General features: G+C 37.5%; 1 protein-coding gene across 2 annotated transcripts in view; it reads left to right on the top strand.

Moving 5' to 3' along the window:
* The window catches only part of LOC149569453 (mitochondrial outer membrane protein porin of 36 kDa-like), a 47,559-nt gene that overhangs the window by 17,749 nt on the left and 10,334 nt on the right, over positions 1-19,476 (top strand). For both annotated transcript variants that reach the window (XM_089822154.1, XM_089822155.1), the window contains exons 3-5: positions 5,113-5,180; positions 9,748-9,858; positions 9,982-10,068. In XM_089822154.1, coding sequence (XP_089678280.1) covers positions 5,113-5,180; positions 9,748-9,858; positions 9,982-10,068 — 266 coding nt within the window. The remainder of the gene's footprint in view (positions 1-5,112; positions 5,181-9,747; positions 9,859-9,981; positions 10,069-19,476) is intronic.

Below are 19,476 nucleotides of genomic sequence, written 5' to 3'. Positions count from 1 at the left end.
ATAGAAGAATGAGGAGTAGATCAAGTTCGTATCTGGAAACTCCGCCCTGTTACCTCCAACATTTCTTCGTTCACGCAAACTAGAGAATATCGGGTGCAATAAACTTTAAAGAATTAATGTATTTGGATTTATCGGATGAGATATGTTAAAAAAGACCAATAAATTTGATTATCATTAAAGTTTAATGGTCGTAAGGCTAAAGAGAATTATTAAAAGTAAAAAGGTGCCATTATCTCATCAAAATAATTGAGACTTTTTATTTAAGGTCACGTCGTTTAAAATTAAAAGATATAAGATGAGTCAAGAGAAAATACAAGTCAGGGTAATATCCTAACATCCACACATCCACTTTCAGAGGAAGCATTTTTATATTTTTTTTATTGTATGGGGGGATAAGGGCTTTATCATGATTTTGTAATCTAAAGTCCATTATTTTATTTTAAAAATAAAATAAAATATGTTTTGTTTATGTTTTTAAAAAAGGCATGGAGATTTAAACTACGGGCGAATCATCCTTCATAATTATATTTTAGAATTCTATATATGATTTTGATATCAAATAAGTGGACATGGTCGATTAGCATTTTAGATTTGATCATCACAAGTGTTGTGAAATATTTAATTGTTTTCGCATCTGTGTACAGTTTGTCTCCTTGTAGAGTTAAAATTCAATCTGGACTAATTTAAGATTGAATTATAATTGGTCTGTGGCATCTGAATTATTAAAATTGTTGGCAGTATAAGTGCATTAAACATTATGAAGTTGTACGTAAAAGTTCACCAAAGTTGGCTCTATCGCTCGGATGAGCAAAGGCACTGGTCTTTTATTATTAAAGTCAGAAAATCTATATATATTCCTTCTGCAAGCATCAAATTCATTATTAACACAATTTACACAAAACATTCAACTATTATCTAGCATCCAGTTTCAATTCGATCGAATTCGAGCACTTTGCCAGCTGAAGAACTCCAGAAGTTTAATTCGCTATAGAAAAACTTTGAACCAAGCAGTCAGTGTTAAGGTAAAGGTTAACTCGCCTGGGTGTAGCGGAGCCTGAAGTGCAGGGGAATCAAGAAGTATTCTCATTTGTTGGCCAGAATTGATTGAGAAGTCCTATTGGAGAAGTGGCAGGGTCTTGGATTTCCAATCTGCGGTTTTGGGAACCAACAGGAGGGAGGGGTGGGGGGTGAATCAGTTGCATGCTTAAAACAACTTATAATAACTTATAAAAGCTGAAACATGTACTCAAAAGATGCAACAACCATATAAAGATAAACATACACAATAACACCAAATCTATTAACTAGGGAAACCCTTGATCAGAGGGAAAACCTTGGTGGGAAAGATGCCCACAAGATGATGTACTGATATAGAAGTTCCTTGTGAAAGGATAGACTTTGTTAGAAGTCATTGAAATACAATTAATACTAGGAGACTTTGAATCCCTTTTAGGAGTTGTGCCAACCATGTTAGGAGTTGATAGGAAGTCAATTGAATCCTCTGTTCAAATCGCTTCAAGACTGTCTTCACTAAACAATCTTCAGGATAACATATCCAAGTTCATGAACTGACTAAACAACAACTTCTTTGCCAATACAGTTTCTTTGAAGTTCGCAATACATCTTCAACATCAATTTCTGTTTTGATCTTACACAATTCACATCCAAAGCTCATAGAACATAACATATAATCTCATTGATGATACAAACACACAACTAAGGAAACAAACTTTTCTTTATACCAAGTCCTAAAACAAGTATTGAGTCGGACTTGAGGCTTTCTCAATTTACAATGAATAGTATAGGATTACATTACGATATTACATTGCAATATACTCTTCCCATAACGATATTAACAATAGTCGGCTATTGGGAACAACACACTGAACATACATCACAAATCTTCATAAACTGAACATCTGATTTCGCCACGTCAACCGTAGCATCATGAACATATCTTCAACCATAATCCAAGCCTGCTGAATGATCTTCATCCTCACCAAAAAGATACAACATAATTACCAGTACTCGCTTTCTAGAAACTCGCTTTGAGAATAGTCTCCACAAAATCTTCCGAAATTCATGGAAATCTGCCTCTCTTTCCACGAACATAGACAAACCATCATAACACATTCTTGAACTCTCCTCTAAGTGCTCAGAACATAACTCTCAGACCACAAACCTCGCTGAACGAATCTTCCTTTGCAACTCTGACTGAACTGTTCAGAAAACTGATATGTTGACATCAATGACAAACACAGTCATGAATGCAACACATAAGGACTCAATCATCTCTCATACATGCTGACAACCTCCCCCATACAGTCATACCTTCAACAACATCAAGCATTCATGCTAACAATCTTCACATTTAACCTGCAACAAACACACAATCACACACACACACACAAACCAATTGCAATAATTTGCAAATCTTCAAGCTCCAATATAATTTTAGGAATATTTGCCTCTAGAATTTAAGAGGGTTCCATCGTTTGATTCCAGTGTTCAATGGGTTTCGAAGGAAACGTAGAAGTATAAGAGATCACACAAAACCTTGATGAAAAATAATCCAAAAGTCCCACTGAAAGAAAACGTACGCATATTTTTAATTCACTAAGACTGAATTGGGTTCTCAAGTCCCAACACCTTTTTTGAGGGGAGATTAATAAATAAAATCATATGTGCAAATCTCCACTCAAACTAATGCTATAAAATATGTTGTACTTTCACCTTATCACAGTTGCACTGGCAACCTGTCAAATTTGTCATAGAATTTTCTTTTTTGCCATTTGACAGTTACAAAAGAGCCCAAGGAAATCCAATTCCCCCATTTTTTAAAAATTGACCTTTGATGTTTTGAAAACTTAAAATTTCATTGGAGGCAATCAAATTCGAAAAATATCATTTCCTTATTTTTTCCCTTAGCCTGAAACAATGGAATGGGCTATTCAACCACTTGATATATGACATCTCAAACAATAGCTGAACAAGAATTCACCCTGTTGGGTGATAATCAACCTCAATGCACCTGATAGCACATGGATAGGCATTCAGGATCAATAAAATCTTGCTTCTCTTTCACCTCTCCCAGCCCATAGAATGGAACTAGGACATACCCAAACTTGCATATCTCAACCTTAACCTGCAATTCTTACAGGCATTCTTTCAACTTCCACTTCATTCTTTTGGAATTCAATCTGTTCCATCAATTGAGTCTCTTTCTGTAGCTCTTAATTTTTATATTATCCAACTCAAACCATCTCATATCATCCCAAATTTTTTGCTCTCCATTTTTGTCATCTTCTTTGATTCTTCCTTATCTCCATGCTATGCACTACTCTCTGATCCACTTGTAGTTACTAATGCTATACCTATGCCAAAAAAAGTTTACCACATATTTCAAGTTTTGTTTATAATATTCATGGATACTTGGTACTCTCCCTTTGACATCAATGACCGAAGCCAACCTGCATAACTGAAGAGGGGCTAATAGAATAGGACAATGAAAACTCTCTCTGAATCAGAAAAGCAGATTGAGGTATAAGTTATTCCTTATGTCTTTTAGAGAGGGCAATGGGATTGTAGCCAAAATGTGATTTCATATGCATCTGGTTTTACCGGTAATGATATTGTAGAAGCTTTACCATAGTTTTGCTCTTCAAGTTCAAGCTAGTATACCAGATTAATATAGTCTTGAGAGCATCTGATTTAAGAAGAAATGAAATGCTTATGAGACAAAGTATAGTGGTGGTTGGGAGCTCATCATGTCATGGTTGAATCAGGTTGCATATCATCAAGCTTAATGTAGACTGAGGCAGATATTGTGTCATGAATTCATACAAGTCTATTCTGTATTGTGAGAAATATAAGACATAATGTTAACTTGTGCTAAAGTTTAATATTCTACTATAGACAAAGAGGCATTCAGGCTGATCTCATAAAAGGATAGTGTTGTCTGGGTTCAATAAATTTATTTAATACTGGCTTAACATAAAGTTTCAGTGGACAAAGCATTACTTTGAGATGATTTGTTCTGCCTTGTAGACAAGAAATAACATAATAAGGTCTGTAAGTTTCCCAGAAAGCTTTTGACACCCGAAAATATAAAAAAATGGAAATCGAACTTCAACTATCTTGTAGAATGATGATGGTGAATAGTCAATGCTGGCAATTGGCACTAGTCTGGGTTCAATTCATATGGTTAATATGTGCCTACCTTTAAGTTTTAGTGGACTACACATTAAAGAAAGATGGCTTGTACTGACCTGTACATATAAAATAAGGTCTAGAAGTTTCTCTGAAAGGTTTTGACACCCCAAAATATAAAAAATTGGAAAATATGCTCCAACAGTCTGTTGTATGATGTATTGAACAACTCAAATGTGTATTGTACGTGTTAAAAGTGCAGATGTGTATGTGGTAGCATTCATGTATTGTTTTAGACTCTGCCATGCTTAAGCCTGTTTTATAAATTATTTTTTAATATTGCAGTGATATTTCACCCATCTTTTGACATCTACTTTTTGGTTCATGATTGTACTCTAATATTCGATACGAGAAGAGATAAATGTCCCCACAGTTTAGAACAAATTTTCCCTGAAGCTTGGTTTTGATTAATTTTTAATGAAAAATCTTCTATCATGTATTGGGCTCTAGGGATGCTTAGCATGCACAGGAGCTCCCTGGGAATTAATCTGTTTTAATATTTCTCTAGGAGTGGTAGGATTAGCTATGGAGTTAAACGTCTATATCAAATTAAAAAGTTCTCTAAGGTACATATAATGATATGTGTTGGATTTGGTTTGTGATTTTGTTCTTTTGTGTAAATATGACAACGAAAATTCAGAAAAATGGTGTGAGTTCAATCCTCTTATTAATACTGTTTGTTGTTGAAAATTGAAATGCATATGGATGGCTGTGCAATCATTTGTATTTTTTTATGAGGTATAGGCTATAGCAGTTTAAAATTCAAGTGTGGAAAAATAATGTGTTGTTTTGGAAATGCACGATATAACTCTCAATGCCTCAGTACCATCAGATTTTCACAATCTCTGGAAAAAGTCTTTCATATTCAGCATTTTAAACTTTTTTTTAAGTTCTGATTTGCAGATCTCCTTTATAAGGATTTCCTTGTTGATCAAAAGTTTACGCTCACAACCTACACATCCACTGGAATGGTAAGCTGTTCTAATACCCTGACATATATTCTTTCTAGTGCTTTGGTTTTTCTTCACATTTGATTTTTTCTTTACATTTGATTAACAGATATGCAGACAAATTCAAAAGTTTCTTACAATGTTGTCTTATTTGCTTGGTTTTGACAGAATCTTGTCTCCCCGTCAGCTACTTTATTTAGGGTTTTCTTATTTCATGCATTAAGTTTGCAGTGGTCTCCTACAGTGCATTTTTGTCGAGGGCCCATTATTGAGCACTAAGTTGTCTAGTATTCTAGTTTTAATCGAGACTCGAGTAAATGATGCATGTTTAGGTCAAAATGTGTATCTTGTCTAAAAGTCTAAACAGCAAAGTAAATCTTGAATTATTAGTCACAGTGAATATGATTTGTTGTATTACTCCAGCATGCTTATATTACAATAATAGATAAGATGTCTATTATTAGTTAATGGTTATCTTGTAAATATCTTTAGCTTTAGTTTGCTTTCGTTTTTTGCTTTCTCTGGAATAGAATGTTTCTATTCTTTACGATCGTTTCCTAAGGAAACATCGTCTCATTCTTTTGTATAAATTGACCTTTCGGTCTCTGTTATTAACAAGCAAGTATTTACCAATTACCTCGTAATATGGTATCAGAGCCAATACTTGAATTTTTTTGAAAAACTTATAATTTCATTCGAAATTATTTGCTAAATTTTTTTGAAATAATTCCTAAGGTTTTTCTCAAACAAGCCCGTCTAGGGTTTCTGATTTTTGAGAAATTCATCTGTGCAGCTAGGTTTCTTTTTTGGAGTTTTTTCCTTGCAAAGTCTGCAAATCGCGGGAAGAATTTCATCTGCAACTCCTGTTTTTTTCGAAGAGACCCGTCTGCTACAAAACATCTGAAAATCCGTGGCCTGTACTTGCGACTGGTTGACATTTAACTCTGCAACCTGTGAGATTTTTTTTTGACTGCAAACTCGAACTCACGACTTTGCTTTAAAAAAAAAAAAAAAAAAAAAAAATACCTGCTCTTGCCACATCCGCCACCGTTTGGAGGTCACACTCTGTGTCTAGCGTCGTCTTAGCCTGAAGTCGCGATCTGGGAAACAGATCTGTTTTTTTTTTTCACAAAAATCAACATTTTTTTCTGCAAATCCGACCTCCCTAACTGCCAACCGTTTTTTTTCGAAACCCTAATTTTTGGGGTCGAATTTTTTTTTTTGTTTGCAAATCCTTGGTAGATTTTTTGAGAGCTCAACTGGGTTGTCGTCCGTTTTTTCTGGGTGCCTTGATTTTCGAGCCAGCGGATTTAGAAAATGACAGCAGATTCCTTCTGGGTTTTTTCAAGCTCTCTTTTGGGTCATTCTCTGATTCTTCTGGGTCTTCCGTATTTTTCCTCGAAGAACGTGCCTTCGCAGATTTTCACAGATTTTCATTGAAAAACGTGCCATGGCATCTCTGACAAATATTCTGCTCGAGCATAATTCCAAATTCAATGGTCGCAATTATGGAACCTGGAAGCAGCGCATCATTGCAATCTTCGAATATTGAAACACCGATCAACTTGTTCTGGGTGTTAAGCAGCGTCCGACTTCTCCGGGTCCTGATCAAGATACATGGGATCTGAACAATCGAGAGGCAATAATGCTTCTCAAACTATCCGTAGCTGATGACCAGCTTTCTCAAATTCCATCTGGCAAGACAGCGGCCGAAATCTGGACACATCTCAAAGGTCTTCATGAGACTTCTGACAAGAGCAGAGCCTTCTTTTTGAAAAACACTCTGTTTTCTATTGTCATGGATGAGCGCACCTCGCTCCAGGCACACCTGAATCGGATTCAGGAAATTCGTGATCAGTTACTTGCCATCGGTCGCAAGATGGAGGAAGAGGATATTGTGGTATGCTTGCTGGATATAGCAGTCTTCACAAAGCCTACCGCCTTATTGATGTTGAGACATCTCGTCTCATATACAGCCGCGATGTAGTCTTTGATGAGCAGCGAGGACCATTCATGCCTGTTTCTCCTGTTCCTGATCCAGTAGACCAGCCTATGCAAGTTCATGATTTGGGAGTTCGGCTTCCATTAGGTCCACCTGATGGGAGGGCTCCAGTAGCTCCTACAGCTCCAGTCCTGCCAGTGATACCTGTACAGACACCTCCGGCTTCTCCTGCAGGATCACCTCGTTTTGAAGATACTTCACCTGAGTTTGATCTAGATTCTTCTGATGAGGATCCTGTTGATCAAGCATCTCCTAGTACTACTGTTGGTCATTCTCCTCTCGGCCTAAGTGGTGGGCTAAGACACTTGCTGATCTTCATGATGACGAGCTCATTGATGGGAGAACTGCTCGGAAAAAGAGCAAAACTACAGATTCTGTTAACTTTGCTCTTATGGCCAACATTCACAGTGTGTTTGAACCTCAAACATATTCCGAGGCTAAAGGAATCAGAGTGGGAACAGTCCATGCAATCTGAACACCAGAGCCTGCTAAAGAACAACACTTGGGTCCTTTCTGATCTTCCCCCAGGGAAGAAACCCATTAGCTGCAAATGGGTCTACAAAATCAAATACAAATCAGATGGTACTTTGGATAAGTACAAAGCTCGTTTAGTGGCAAAGGGCTTTTCTCAGCGTTAGGGCATTGATTATGAGGAGACCTTTGCTCCTACTGCAAAGATGAGCACCATCAGATTAGTCCTAGCCATGGCAGCACAGTTTGGCTGGAAGGTCCATCAGATGGACGTAAAGAGTGCTTTCCTGAATGGTGATCTCCATGAAGAGGTCTACATGACGCAGCCTCCTGTTTTCAAGGTTGCTGGTAAAGACCATCAGGTTCTCAGATTGGTAAAAGCTCTCTATGGTTTGAAGCAGGCTCCTCGGGCATGGTACATCAGGATTGATACGTACCTCAGTGATCAAGGCTTCAAGAGGAGTTCTTCAGACTCAAATCTGTACATCAAGACTACTGACAGTGACATCATCCTTCTGGTTATCTATGTGGATGATCTGATCATCACTGGCAGTTCGGCATCTTTGATTCAGGGAATCAAACAACACTTATGCCAGTCTTTTGATATGACTGACCTTGGGCTCATGCATTATTGCTTAGGTGTTGAAGTTTGGCAACAGTCTTCTGGTATATTCATCTCTCAGTCCAAATATGCCAGGGCCTTGTTAGACAAATTCCGAATGCAGGATTGCAAACCTGCATCTACACCTATGGAGAAAGGTCTCAAGTTATCAGCCAAGTCTAATTCTCCTTCCGTTGATGATATTATGTATAGGCAACTAGTAGGCAGCCTCATCTACCTATCTGCTACTAGGCCTGATATCAACTTCGCAGTCAGCTATATTTCACGCTTTATGACAGCTCCTAAGGCTGATCATTGGATGGCAGCAAAGCGTGTGCTTCGTTATGTGAAGGGCACTTCTGATTATGGACTTCTGTATTCTCGGAGTTCTAATCCTAAACTCAGTGGGTTCACAGATTCAGATTGGGCAGGCTCTGTTGATGATAAAAAGTCAACATCTGGATATGTGTTCAGTTTGGGATCCGGTGCAGTCACATGGACCAGCAAGAAGCAACAGGCAATTTCTCTCTCTTCTACAGAGGCTGAATACAGAGGGACTGTTAAGGCAGGATGTGAAGTTGTCTGGCTTCGTCGGATGCTTGGGGATATGCAGATGTCACCAGCAGGACCGACTACTCTGTTTGTTGATAACGAAGGCGTTATCAAGTTAGCACGGAATCCAGTTTTCCATGAACGAACCAAGCATGTGGATGTTCATTGTCATTACATACGATAGCTGGTTGAAGACGGGACTATAGATCTGCAGTATGTTCCTACCACAGATCAGACTGCAGACATTCTCACCAAGCCTCTTGGTCCTGATAAGTTTGTCAAATTCCGAGGATAGCTTGGTGTGTTAGATAGATTAACCATTAAGGGAGGGTATTACAATAATAGATAAGACGTCTATTATTAGTTAATGGTTATCTTGTAAATATCTTTAGCTTTAGTTTGCTTTCGTTTTTTGCTTTCTCTGGAATAGAATGTTTCTATTCTTTACGATCGTTTCCTAAGGAAACATCGTCTCATTCTTTTGTATAAATTGACCTTTCGGTCTCTGTTATTAACAAGCAAGTATTTACCAATTACCTCGTAATAGTTTATGTGTGGATTATAATCTAAGCATTTTTGTTGATGAGCAACTAAAAACATATTTGTCCAAATTTATCTATTATTTGTATTTAGTTCTCTTTCATGAAGTTCTCATAAGCATCTGACTTTTCAGTTTTTTAAACATAAAACATTTGCATGGCTGCTTTGAATGATGACCACTCTAGCTGGTGAGGTGTTATAATTTTGTCAAATTTTTTGTTTTAGGATGTGCAGTGGTTTGAGCAGATCAGAGATATATTATTAGGGCATAGTTAATGCCTTTTGTTTTGCATGCTGAATAATGTACAGGTTTGAAAATTGGTTCATTAGCTATACTAGACATGTTTCAGTGCTTGAGCAGTTGACTATGAGATTGTCAAATTGAACTTAACTGTGATTGTACTTGCATGATTGATATACAGGCGTTTACATCAACTGGTACCAAGAAAGGAGAATTATTCCTGGGGGATTTAACTACACAGTTGAGGAGTGACAACATCACAACTGATATTAAAGTGGACACACTATCCAATGTATGGTGTACATGATATGTAATGGAGAATTGTATTACTCTGAAGTAGATTTCTTTGTGGTGTTAATTGTTTCATTATACGTAGTAGTATATACCTCTGACATGACTATTTTTTGCCAACTAGCTTATTGCAACTGTGACAGTCAATGAACCAACACCAGGATTAAAAGCTACTTTCAGCTTTACCATTCCTGACCAGAGATCTGGCAAGGTATGGTTCCTACTTATAAGCATTTTAGCATGTGATAATTCTACTTTTCTATAATATTGACTTTACGTTTATGCCTGATTTGGGTTGGAATAACTTACTTTCAGTTGTCTATAGGGAAGGTGATTTAGAGAAAATAATCTGTTTACAAATGCTTGAAGTTCCAAGTTCAGACAAGTATGTGAATGGATAGTGTCATAGTAAAAAGTTGACGTAGATGTTGCTCCAGTTTCATAAAATTACAAGTCCTTGAACAGTTAGTTACTCTGCTCTCCTTATTATCTGCTGGATCACTCTTGCTTCCTGAATCACGCTTTATTGGCATTAATTGTGCAAGTTGCATTTCTTTATGAAGTCTGTTGTATGAAAGAGCAACTAAGAGTGAAATGTGTTGAGAGTTGCTACACTTAATTGGAGGAAAGAAAAACATGTAGCTTATAAATAAATAAAATAGGCTATTTTGTGATCAAGAAGTTAGTTCTTGACAATTTTTACTGAATTGGTAGTTATCGATGGTTGATGTTCTCCTTGACCATTGGCTTTGTTATATGTTTCTTAGTCTTCTCATAGATGGGGGTTGCATGTAAGAACTCCTATATCTATTGCATATCTGATGATAAATGAATAAAACACTCATGATTTTGAAGCATTGCTACAAATATTTATTATATTCTGTTTTTCTATTATTTCATTCACTCTCTGTTGATTGTTCAAGTAGAATTACAGATTAAACAAAGCAGTTGAGTAATAAAGACAAGTGTAGAAAGCAAAGCTTCTGTTTATCACACCAATTTGTTTTCCAATGATTACAAGTTTTTGTAGTTGAATTTATTTTTATAGTGGATTAAGTTTGTTAGATTTAGAAGTATTTTTTTTCTCGGTAATAGTTTTGATTTTATTAAAAAATAAAGAAACATTACAGAACGTAGAAGAGCTTTTCTAGACCAGCTTTGAACTTACAACAAAGGAGTCATAGCTATGAATAGTCCATCCAAAAATCAGCCATTGAGCTTTCATCAGACTCATTCCATGAGTTCTGGCTCAACCATTACAAAGAGTTTTACAATGTAACACAATGTTCACAAAATTGGGCATTCAGTGAAGCCCTAACAACCCAAAAACAAGAGCACAAGAAGAGCACAAGAAGAGCAGTCACTACAAAAACTTAACAATTACAGCTCTAACAAGAAGCAATTTTGGCCTTCAAACCCTCAGATCTCTATTTTACACCATTCTCATTACCTCCTAAATGTCTTGCTATTCACTATTGTGCAGAATTATCCAAAACTGGGCTCCAAACCTGCCCTAAGGACCTTTGAAAAAACCATTACCCATGTAAGCTTCAAACAAAATTGGCAATAAAACTTCTGCTATGAAGAGTAGTCTTCAAAAATTCAGACCATTCTTACATCTCATTTGCAGACCAGATCACTAGAAATTTGAAGTTTTTACAAAAACTTAAAAGAACATCAAAACAACAGACAACAACACAACCAGACCAAACACCAGAACACCAGAGGGAAAAGGGAGATCACCTAGAATTCATTCGAAGGCATGAGGGGTGAAGCCTTGAATTCTTTCTCTAAGCATGGCATTGATGCAAGCCTCGGACCAGTCTTCCTCCATCTTGTTTGTTTCCTCCCTTGCACGCCTTAGCTCTTGGAACCTCGCTTCATCAGCCGTAGTCCAATCCATACAGGCTTTCAGCTTTGCAATGTCTTAATCAATAATTTGTTGCATTACTAATAATTTTAGGGAAACCGGGCCTTCCTTGCTTCTGAATCTTTTGTGCCTGAAGCTTTCATCAAACCTCCAGATGAATGGAGTTTACGTAGTGCCTGGGATCTTTTAAGACCACTTTGCTTGTCAGCCAAGTGAAAGCCCAATGCATGGAATGGAGGCCTGCAGAATTTCGTCTAATCCCAACAATGCCATAGGTAAAACCAACTTCATCATCATAAATTTTACTGTCTTTTACCTTCATCCAACTGTAATGCCCATGCCATGATCATCGAATAGATGTTTGTGTTGTTATGATGGCGGTTTTGAACTTGGTAGAACTTCTCTCCCAATAACCAGTCAACCACCTTTGCAAATCTAACAAAATTGAAAAGTTTGTCTAGATGAACTTTCCTAATATGGCCATGATAAGGGTGTTGTTCTTTCGACAGTGGAGTGTAAATGCAGTTTCCATTTTACACAAACCCAAGCTACCCCTGCACCATTAATTCTATGCAAATTCACAATGATTTTTAGTTTTGAGGGCACTCATCTCAATTCCTTATGGTGATTATTGATGGAAATGCAATTAAAGACTTACCACATCCACCATTGTACTTCACATAAGGACAACTCCTCAACTCCATCGGCTGCGTGCTGCATTAATGGGAAAGAGAATGGTGGCAAGCTCAAAGTGTAAGAGAATAACTATTAGAGTGATTTTATTCCTCCTATCTGACATCAGTGGAATTCTCAATAGCAATTTCAAACAAGTTAAGGTCTAATGCCCAATCAGACATTGTGTCAGCCTCTTTGTTCCCTTGTCTTTTGATGTGTGATAATATAAAATCCTCAAAGAATGCCAACTCATCATTGATTTTGGAGACGTGGTTTTGGAGGTGTAATGCCTCCATGTCACCTTTAACAATACGCTTGATGATTATTTGAGGGTCACCTACGAGATGTAGCTTTTTGGCTCCTAACTTATTTGATGCTCTGATTGCCTAGAGTACCGCTTCAACTCTTGCAACATTATTTTTTCCATCCAAAAGACATTTGCCTCCACAAGAAATGAGATTCTCTTTTGAATCTCTGCCCTAAAAGGGCCAGGGTTCCTTTTAGAAGCCTCATAAAGTTACACTTCCACCAACCTTCGTGAGGTCTTTCCCATTGGATAACATCAAGTAGAGGGGGGGAGGGATTAATCCCAATATTAGGTTTATAAGTATTGAAAGATAATCTTTTTTGTATTTATTGTTCCTTTATTTTCTCCCCTTTTGGAGTTAATAACTTTTAATTACACTTGAGAAGTGTCGACCCCTTTGACTCTACTCCAAATGTGTGGGGCTTTTAGACAAGGATGGGATGAGAAAAAGACATCCTAACACAACCTCCCACCCTCCCACCCTCCCCAATTTCCCCTACCACTACTGAGGTGAACGTCTCCCTCATTGAGGGGACATTTCTGATATGTCATCCTTGTTGGGGATGCTAAGGATGTCCTTGTAAATGTATGAGAGGTGATGAAGTCACCCAACCATCTTGGAAATTCAAGGACATACTAATGAGACGGGGTTGCAAAGTCGTTAAAAGAAATGTGTTTCATTGACCATAACCATAATGGGTTGCACCCACACCTCAAACTCTCAAAAAATCTATAAATATGAATGCCCATCCTCAATCCATATTACCATAACACATTGCCATTGCATCAAGAAAAAGCAAGAGGAAAACTCCAATCTTCATGAGCAACTTTTAAAAGCATTCATTGAGCTTTTGAGGTAACCTAACAAATTTTGAAATTCATACTTTGTTTTTGGTACATGCATTTGCATTACGAAGTCTGATATCAAGGATCATATGTTTTTTGTCTTGTTTTAAATTAAAATATTCAATATATTATTTATATAGGTAATAGTGTTCTTTCTAGGATTGCTGCAAATGTACTAATAATTGCCATTGTATTGATTGTGTTCCAAATGCAAATAAATAACCATATGTATATATATTATTATATAATATGTATAGCAATATATATATATATATATATATATATAACACTATACTATATATATTATATACTATAATATATTTTATTTAACATGGATAAGTATATATAGGAAATAATGATTTACCAATAACAATAATGTATATCCAATCAAATCAATTCGACTGAAGCTACAACTTTAACACTCCCTCTTAGCTAGGGAGGATTTGTAGAACACATTATGCTCTCAAGTATATGAAGAGATATCATCTCAGTATGATATTCAATTTGTTGGTGTAAATACATATTTACTATTTACACTTACTTAAGTTTACTTAGGTTAATGCACTATTTTATTATTTATTTGGTGAGACACTTAGGAGTTTGCACACCATTATAAGTTGTCATGTTGACAACATAGAAGTATGCAACTCTATTTCGGCACATGGTGTCTACAACACTGTAGTTTGCATTATTCACTGAGTTGTCATGTAGACAACACAGTTATTTGCACTTCCTTTTTAGCACATGTTGTCTACAACACTGATTTGCGTGTTACACTCTTGTAGGCTTATCCTCTCATCATCGCACTTACTTCCGTGCTTAATGGAGGATAACCCATATCTGGTCGACATGTGCTTGGTTGTATGACTTATCATGATGTTGATTCCGAGGCATTCTAGATGCATCTCAGAGGCCTAGCGTACTTTAATGCATATTGAATTGAATACATTGTTATTCTGATCATACTCTTTTCTGGTCTACAGTTGTGCTTGTGTTTGAGTTCTTAGTTCTTGGGTGAATTTTGCCCTAAGGCAAATTCTTACATGGTACCAGAGCTTGGAGATTTTCTCTTCACATAGTCGTTTGAGACCATTATTGCTTCAGCACTTCGGCCCGAATCTAGAGTACCGCAGAAATTGGGAGTGTCTAAAGCCAAAACGGACCTCACCATTGCATCCGGAACATCAATTCGATGAAAATCAGCTATAAATTTGGCTACCCTAGGCCAAAGTCGATTGTGAGGCAAATTTTTTTTGGAAATCGGCACTTGGAGGCCCCGATTTGCAACTTGGGTATGATCTTTTTTTTAGATCTCCATTTTTAATGTTCAGATCTAAATTATTTAATCTCTGCAATTATTTTTCGATTTGTGGGTATTTTCGAATTTTTTTGCCCAATTGGGCTAGCAGAGATTTTTTTTTGTAGATTTGGGTAGTCACATCCCGGCCCTGCAAGGAGGAATATTCTACTTTTGGCGGCATTTATTTCGAACTAGATTTTGACCAGACAACGGCTAATATTTCCTGGCAACGATCCTTTACCACTGTCACGTAATTATCTACATGGAAAGATATTGCATTGAGTAGATTAATGGAAAAAGGTTATAGTCTTTATGTTGATGGTACAATTACCAAACCTACTGATGCTAAAGAACTCATTGATTGGAAAAAAACAGAAGACCAACAGGCTTTAGGAATTATCAGGAGTTGTGTACATAGAGATCTCTTCTTCCACATTGCCAATTTCATGGAATCCAAACTTGCATGGCATAAATTTGAATCATTGTATGGTAAGGTGGATGAGGAAAAGGGATTTCAAATTGAGGACGATCTACTTCTCTTGGATCCAATGAACTTTGACACAATTCAAGATTATATCAACAAAGCTAATGAGTATAGGGCACTACTTAAAGATTGTGGAAATCCCATGAAGGATGACAAGTTGATTCATCACATCCTGAAGAGGCTACATTCAGAGTATGCTTCATTTGTTTCGAGTTTTAATACTTACAGGTTGACCATGGGAAGTGCTTACCAAAAGCCTACATTTGATGCATTTGCAAAGATGTTGATTGTTGAACAATCTCATTTGATAGATTTGGGACTTCTCACAACATCAAAGACCAAAGCCTTGATGGCTAGTGATGGGCACCAATCAAGTCAAGGAGGGAAAAGTTCTAGCAACAAGAAGCAGTGGAAGTAGAAATCACAATTTGAGACACAACAATCTTCCTCACAGCAAGGCAATTCTTTTTCCAACAAGAAGGGAAGTAATGAAAAGAAGGACAAACTTTTTTGTGCATATTGCAAAAAGTCGAATCATGATGAGCATCATTGCAAGACTAAAAGAATCGATGAGTTGGAAAACCTACTAAAGAAGAACAAAATTCAAGTGCCAGGTACTTCCAAGGATTCAACTCCAACCTCTTCAAAGGGAAAAGGGCAAGCACTTAAAATTCAAGTTCTTCGGAATGGATACTTGACTCAAGTGACTCCTATCATATGGGTTCTTCAAAGGGAGACTTTTCTTCATTGAAGCAGTCATAGGTACCACACATCTTCATGGGAGATGATACTAAAATGGAAGTTGAAGGGAAAGGACATGTGGAAATAGAAAATGGGGAATTCAAAGATGTTCTCTACATTCCAAACGTTAGCTCCAATCTCCTCTCAATTTACAAAATCACTCAAGTGCCTCCTATCATATGGGTTCTTCAAAGGGAGACTTTTCTTCATTGAAGCAGTCATAGGTACCACACATCTTCATGGAGATGATACTAAAATGGAAGTTGAAGGGAAAGGACATGTGGAAATAGAAAATGGGGAATTCAAAGATGTTCTCTACATTCCAAACATTATCTCCAATCTCCTCTCAATTTACCAAATCACTCACCTTGGAGATGGTTGATTCAGTGATGGTGTGTAGTCTTAGAGATGATTCATTGGTTGCAGTGGGGAAAGTCAATCATGACAAGATGCTTTATTCCTTCTCCCATTTTGTGCCTAAGTATCCTTCTCAAGCCTTGTTAACTCACTTACATTCACAAAACAAACTATGGCATGAGCAGTTTGGTCATCTTGCCTTCCGCCATCTTTAGCAACTTTGCTCAAAACATATGGTCAAAGGTCTACCTAACATCAACTTTTCTAAGGGTGAATGTTCATCATGTTTAGTGGATATGCATCTCGAGGAGAAGTATGATAAAAGCAAGTCTTTACGAGCACCAGTTGTTCTCCAATTGGTTCACATGTTTTTAGCAGGTCCTTTTGCAGTGACTTTAGTCAGACAGGGTCGCTATATCCTTTCTTTTGTTGATGACTTTTCACGTTTCACGTGGGTCTACTTTCTTCATCACAAGAATGAAGTGTTGGATAAGCTTGAAGCCTTTAAGAGTCATGTTGAATGGAAATCAAGGAAAGTCATCAAGGTTCTATGGATGGACAATGAGAACAGATATGTGGACAGAAGACTTGAGGACTTTTGCAAACTTGAGGGGATTGATCTTCAGAATCCACCAACATTTAGTCCGTACAAGACAAATTTTGTAGCACTGAGGATTAGAACTCTTAAGTCCATGATAAGTTGCATGATAAAAGCCAAGTCTCTTGATCCTACACTTGAAGTTGAAGCCATTAGTAGTGCTACTCACATACTTAACAGGTCTCCTCATAATGCTTTAGATGGGAAGACTCCTTTTGAGGCATGGTGCGACAGAAAACCAGTTGTGAGTCACTTCAGAGTCTTCGGTTGTCCAGCATGGGAAAATCTATCTTCCAGGGGATGCAAGGCACCAGCACCTAGGCCTTGTACTTTCATAGGATATGAAGACAATGTGAAGGTATAGGCTTATGGATCCCGAGACTCATGAGATTTTTGTGGAGAAGGATGTTCACTTTGAGGAAATTTCGCCCAGCCTATCCTCTAATCCTCTCAGCACATCATACACTGTGAAAATTGATGGTGACACCAGTGATAGTGCTTCAACAGATTCAGACACGTGGGGTTCTATCGACAGTTGCAGCGAGAGCTCACGACATTAGTCTAGTCCACATGCTTATATTGCCACAGTAATAGGTCCAACACAACAGGTTACACGTCTTCCAACTCCAGCTTCGGTTGATGACTACATGGCAAACATTGTGGGTTTGTTCTTGGAGTCACACACCGCAGATTTGGGAGACAGCCTTGATAATTTACATCTCTTTGATGAAGATGATCCTTCTATAGTTGTTGCGAGGGCTCACTCTGACTCTGATGTCCATTCTCTACATGATCAATCTTCATAGGTTGGCGTGATTGTGGATCCTTATGTAAAGCAGTTGTCAGAGGTCTCTTTATCAGTTGAAGAGACAGATGGTTCCTTGGCATAGGTTCAATAGACATCCTTGCTAGATCTGCATTCGTTTTTTCAACATAGTTGGAAGGGGTGACCATCAGCATTAGTACAAGGACACTTGAGCAGGTTTCAGGGCTGCCATACATCTTTAGGATTGTACCTTTGCCATTGCTTCTTCCAAAGGGGAGGAACATCATTTTGCAATCTTAGACCAGCTTCTTCCTTGGAGCGGCTTTCACTGACAGGCATTCTTCATTGGGGGGGGACTACCTTGTCTCTCTTCCTCTTCTTTCTTATGGGGGGGACTTATTCCTCTTGTGAAGTCTTCTTCTTCTCATTCTTCACTATTGTATATACTTGATGTATGTCGTAACGGGGGTGGGGGGGGGTTTGATTACTCCATCCATCTATGCATCTTGCTTTTCATCTCCTTTTTTGGGGGAGGGTTTTTCCCATGAGGTTTTCCCTCTTTCTCTGCTTTATGAGAGATTGCATTATCATTATGTACATGGGTACCTAACATGGCCTAGTAGCCGGGACACATCTTTGATTTCATCCTAGTTTTCGTAAGCTTAAGGGCATTCCCCTAAGTTGCACTTAAGGGGGGGTGTTGGTGTAAATACGTATTTACTATTTACACTTAAGTTTACTTAGGTTAATGCATTATTTTATTATTTTGCATTATTTTATTATTTATTTTGTGAGACACTTAAGAGTTTGTGCACTTTCATGAGTTGTCATGTTGACAACACAAAAGTACGCAACTCTATTTCAGCACATGGTGTCTACAACACTGGAGTTTGCATCATTCATTGAGTTGTCATGTAGACAACAAAGTTATTCGCACTCCCTTTTTAGTACATGTTGTCTACAACACTGATTGGCATGTTACACCCTTGTAGGCTTATCCTCTCATCATTGCACTTACTTCAGTGCTTAATGGAGGATAACCCATATTTGGTGGACATGTGCTTGGTTGTATGACTTATCATGATGCTAATTTCGAGGCATTCTAGATGCATCTCAGAGGCCTTATGTACGGGCACTCCTAGTGTACTTTAATGCATATTGAATCGAATACATTGTTATTCTGATCAGACTCCTTTCTGGTCTACAATTGTGCTTGTGTTTGAGTTCTTAGTTTTTGGGTGAATTTTGCCCTAAGGAAAATTCTTACACAATTTACTATGAGGCTAAATTTTTCACCTTTCATAACACACAGTTGACACAATTTCCATAACTTTATTATAAGCTTAAACACCACCTTAAGTGTGGTCTATAATAGTAACTATGTCATGGTGTCCGACAAGATCCGTCCCAAAGAACCGTAACAAGTTGATTATCATGGTGTCTGGCAAAAGCTGTGATGCAGGAGCATCCTGGGGTAGTTGGCTATCTTGCATGATTAAGGGATTTGGTGGGATTGAGTGGACCTATTTGGGTCTTGGGTAGTTAATTTTGATGTATTTAATAATTATTGTAAGCCTTTAAAGGCATTTGGTATTTAATTTTTGTTGGAGGCTAACTTGTGGCTCTTCAAGTATTTAATGTTAGGTTTATTTAGTTTTTAGCATTTTGGGTTGAC

Source organism: Cupressus sempervirens, chromosome 3 (assembly GCF_028749045.1).
Source record: "Cupressus sempervirens isolate cs-2001-9-10 chromosome 3, ASM2874904v1, whole genome shotgun sequence".
Lineage (NCBI taxonomy): Eukaryota > Viridiplantae > Streptophyta > Pinopsida > Cupressales > Cupressaceae > Cupressus > Cupressus sempervirens.
The sequence above is the reverse complement of the archived record's forward strand: the minus strand, read 5'-3'. Positions and strand labels throughout refer to the sequence as shown.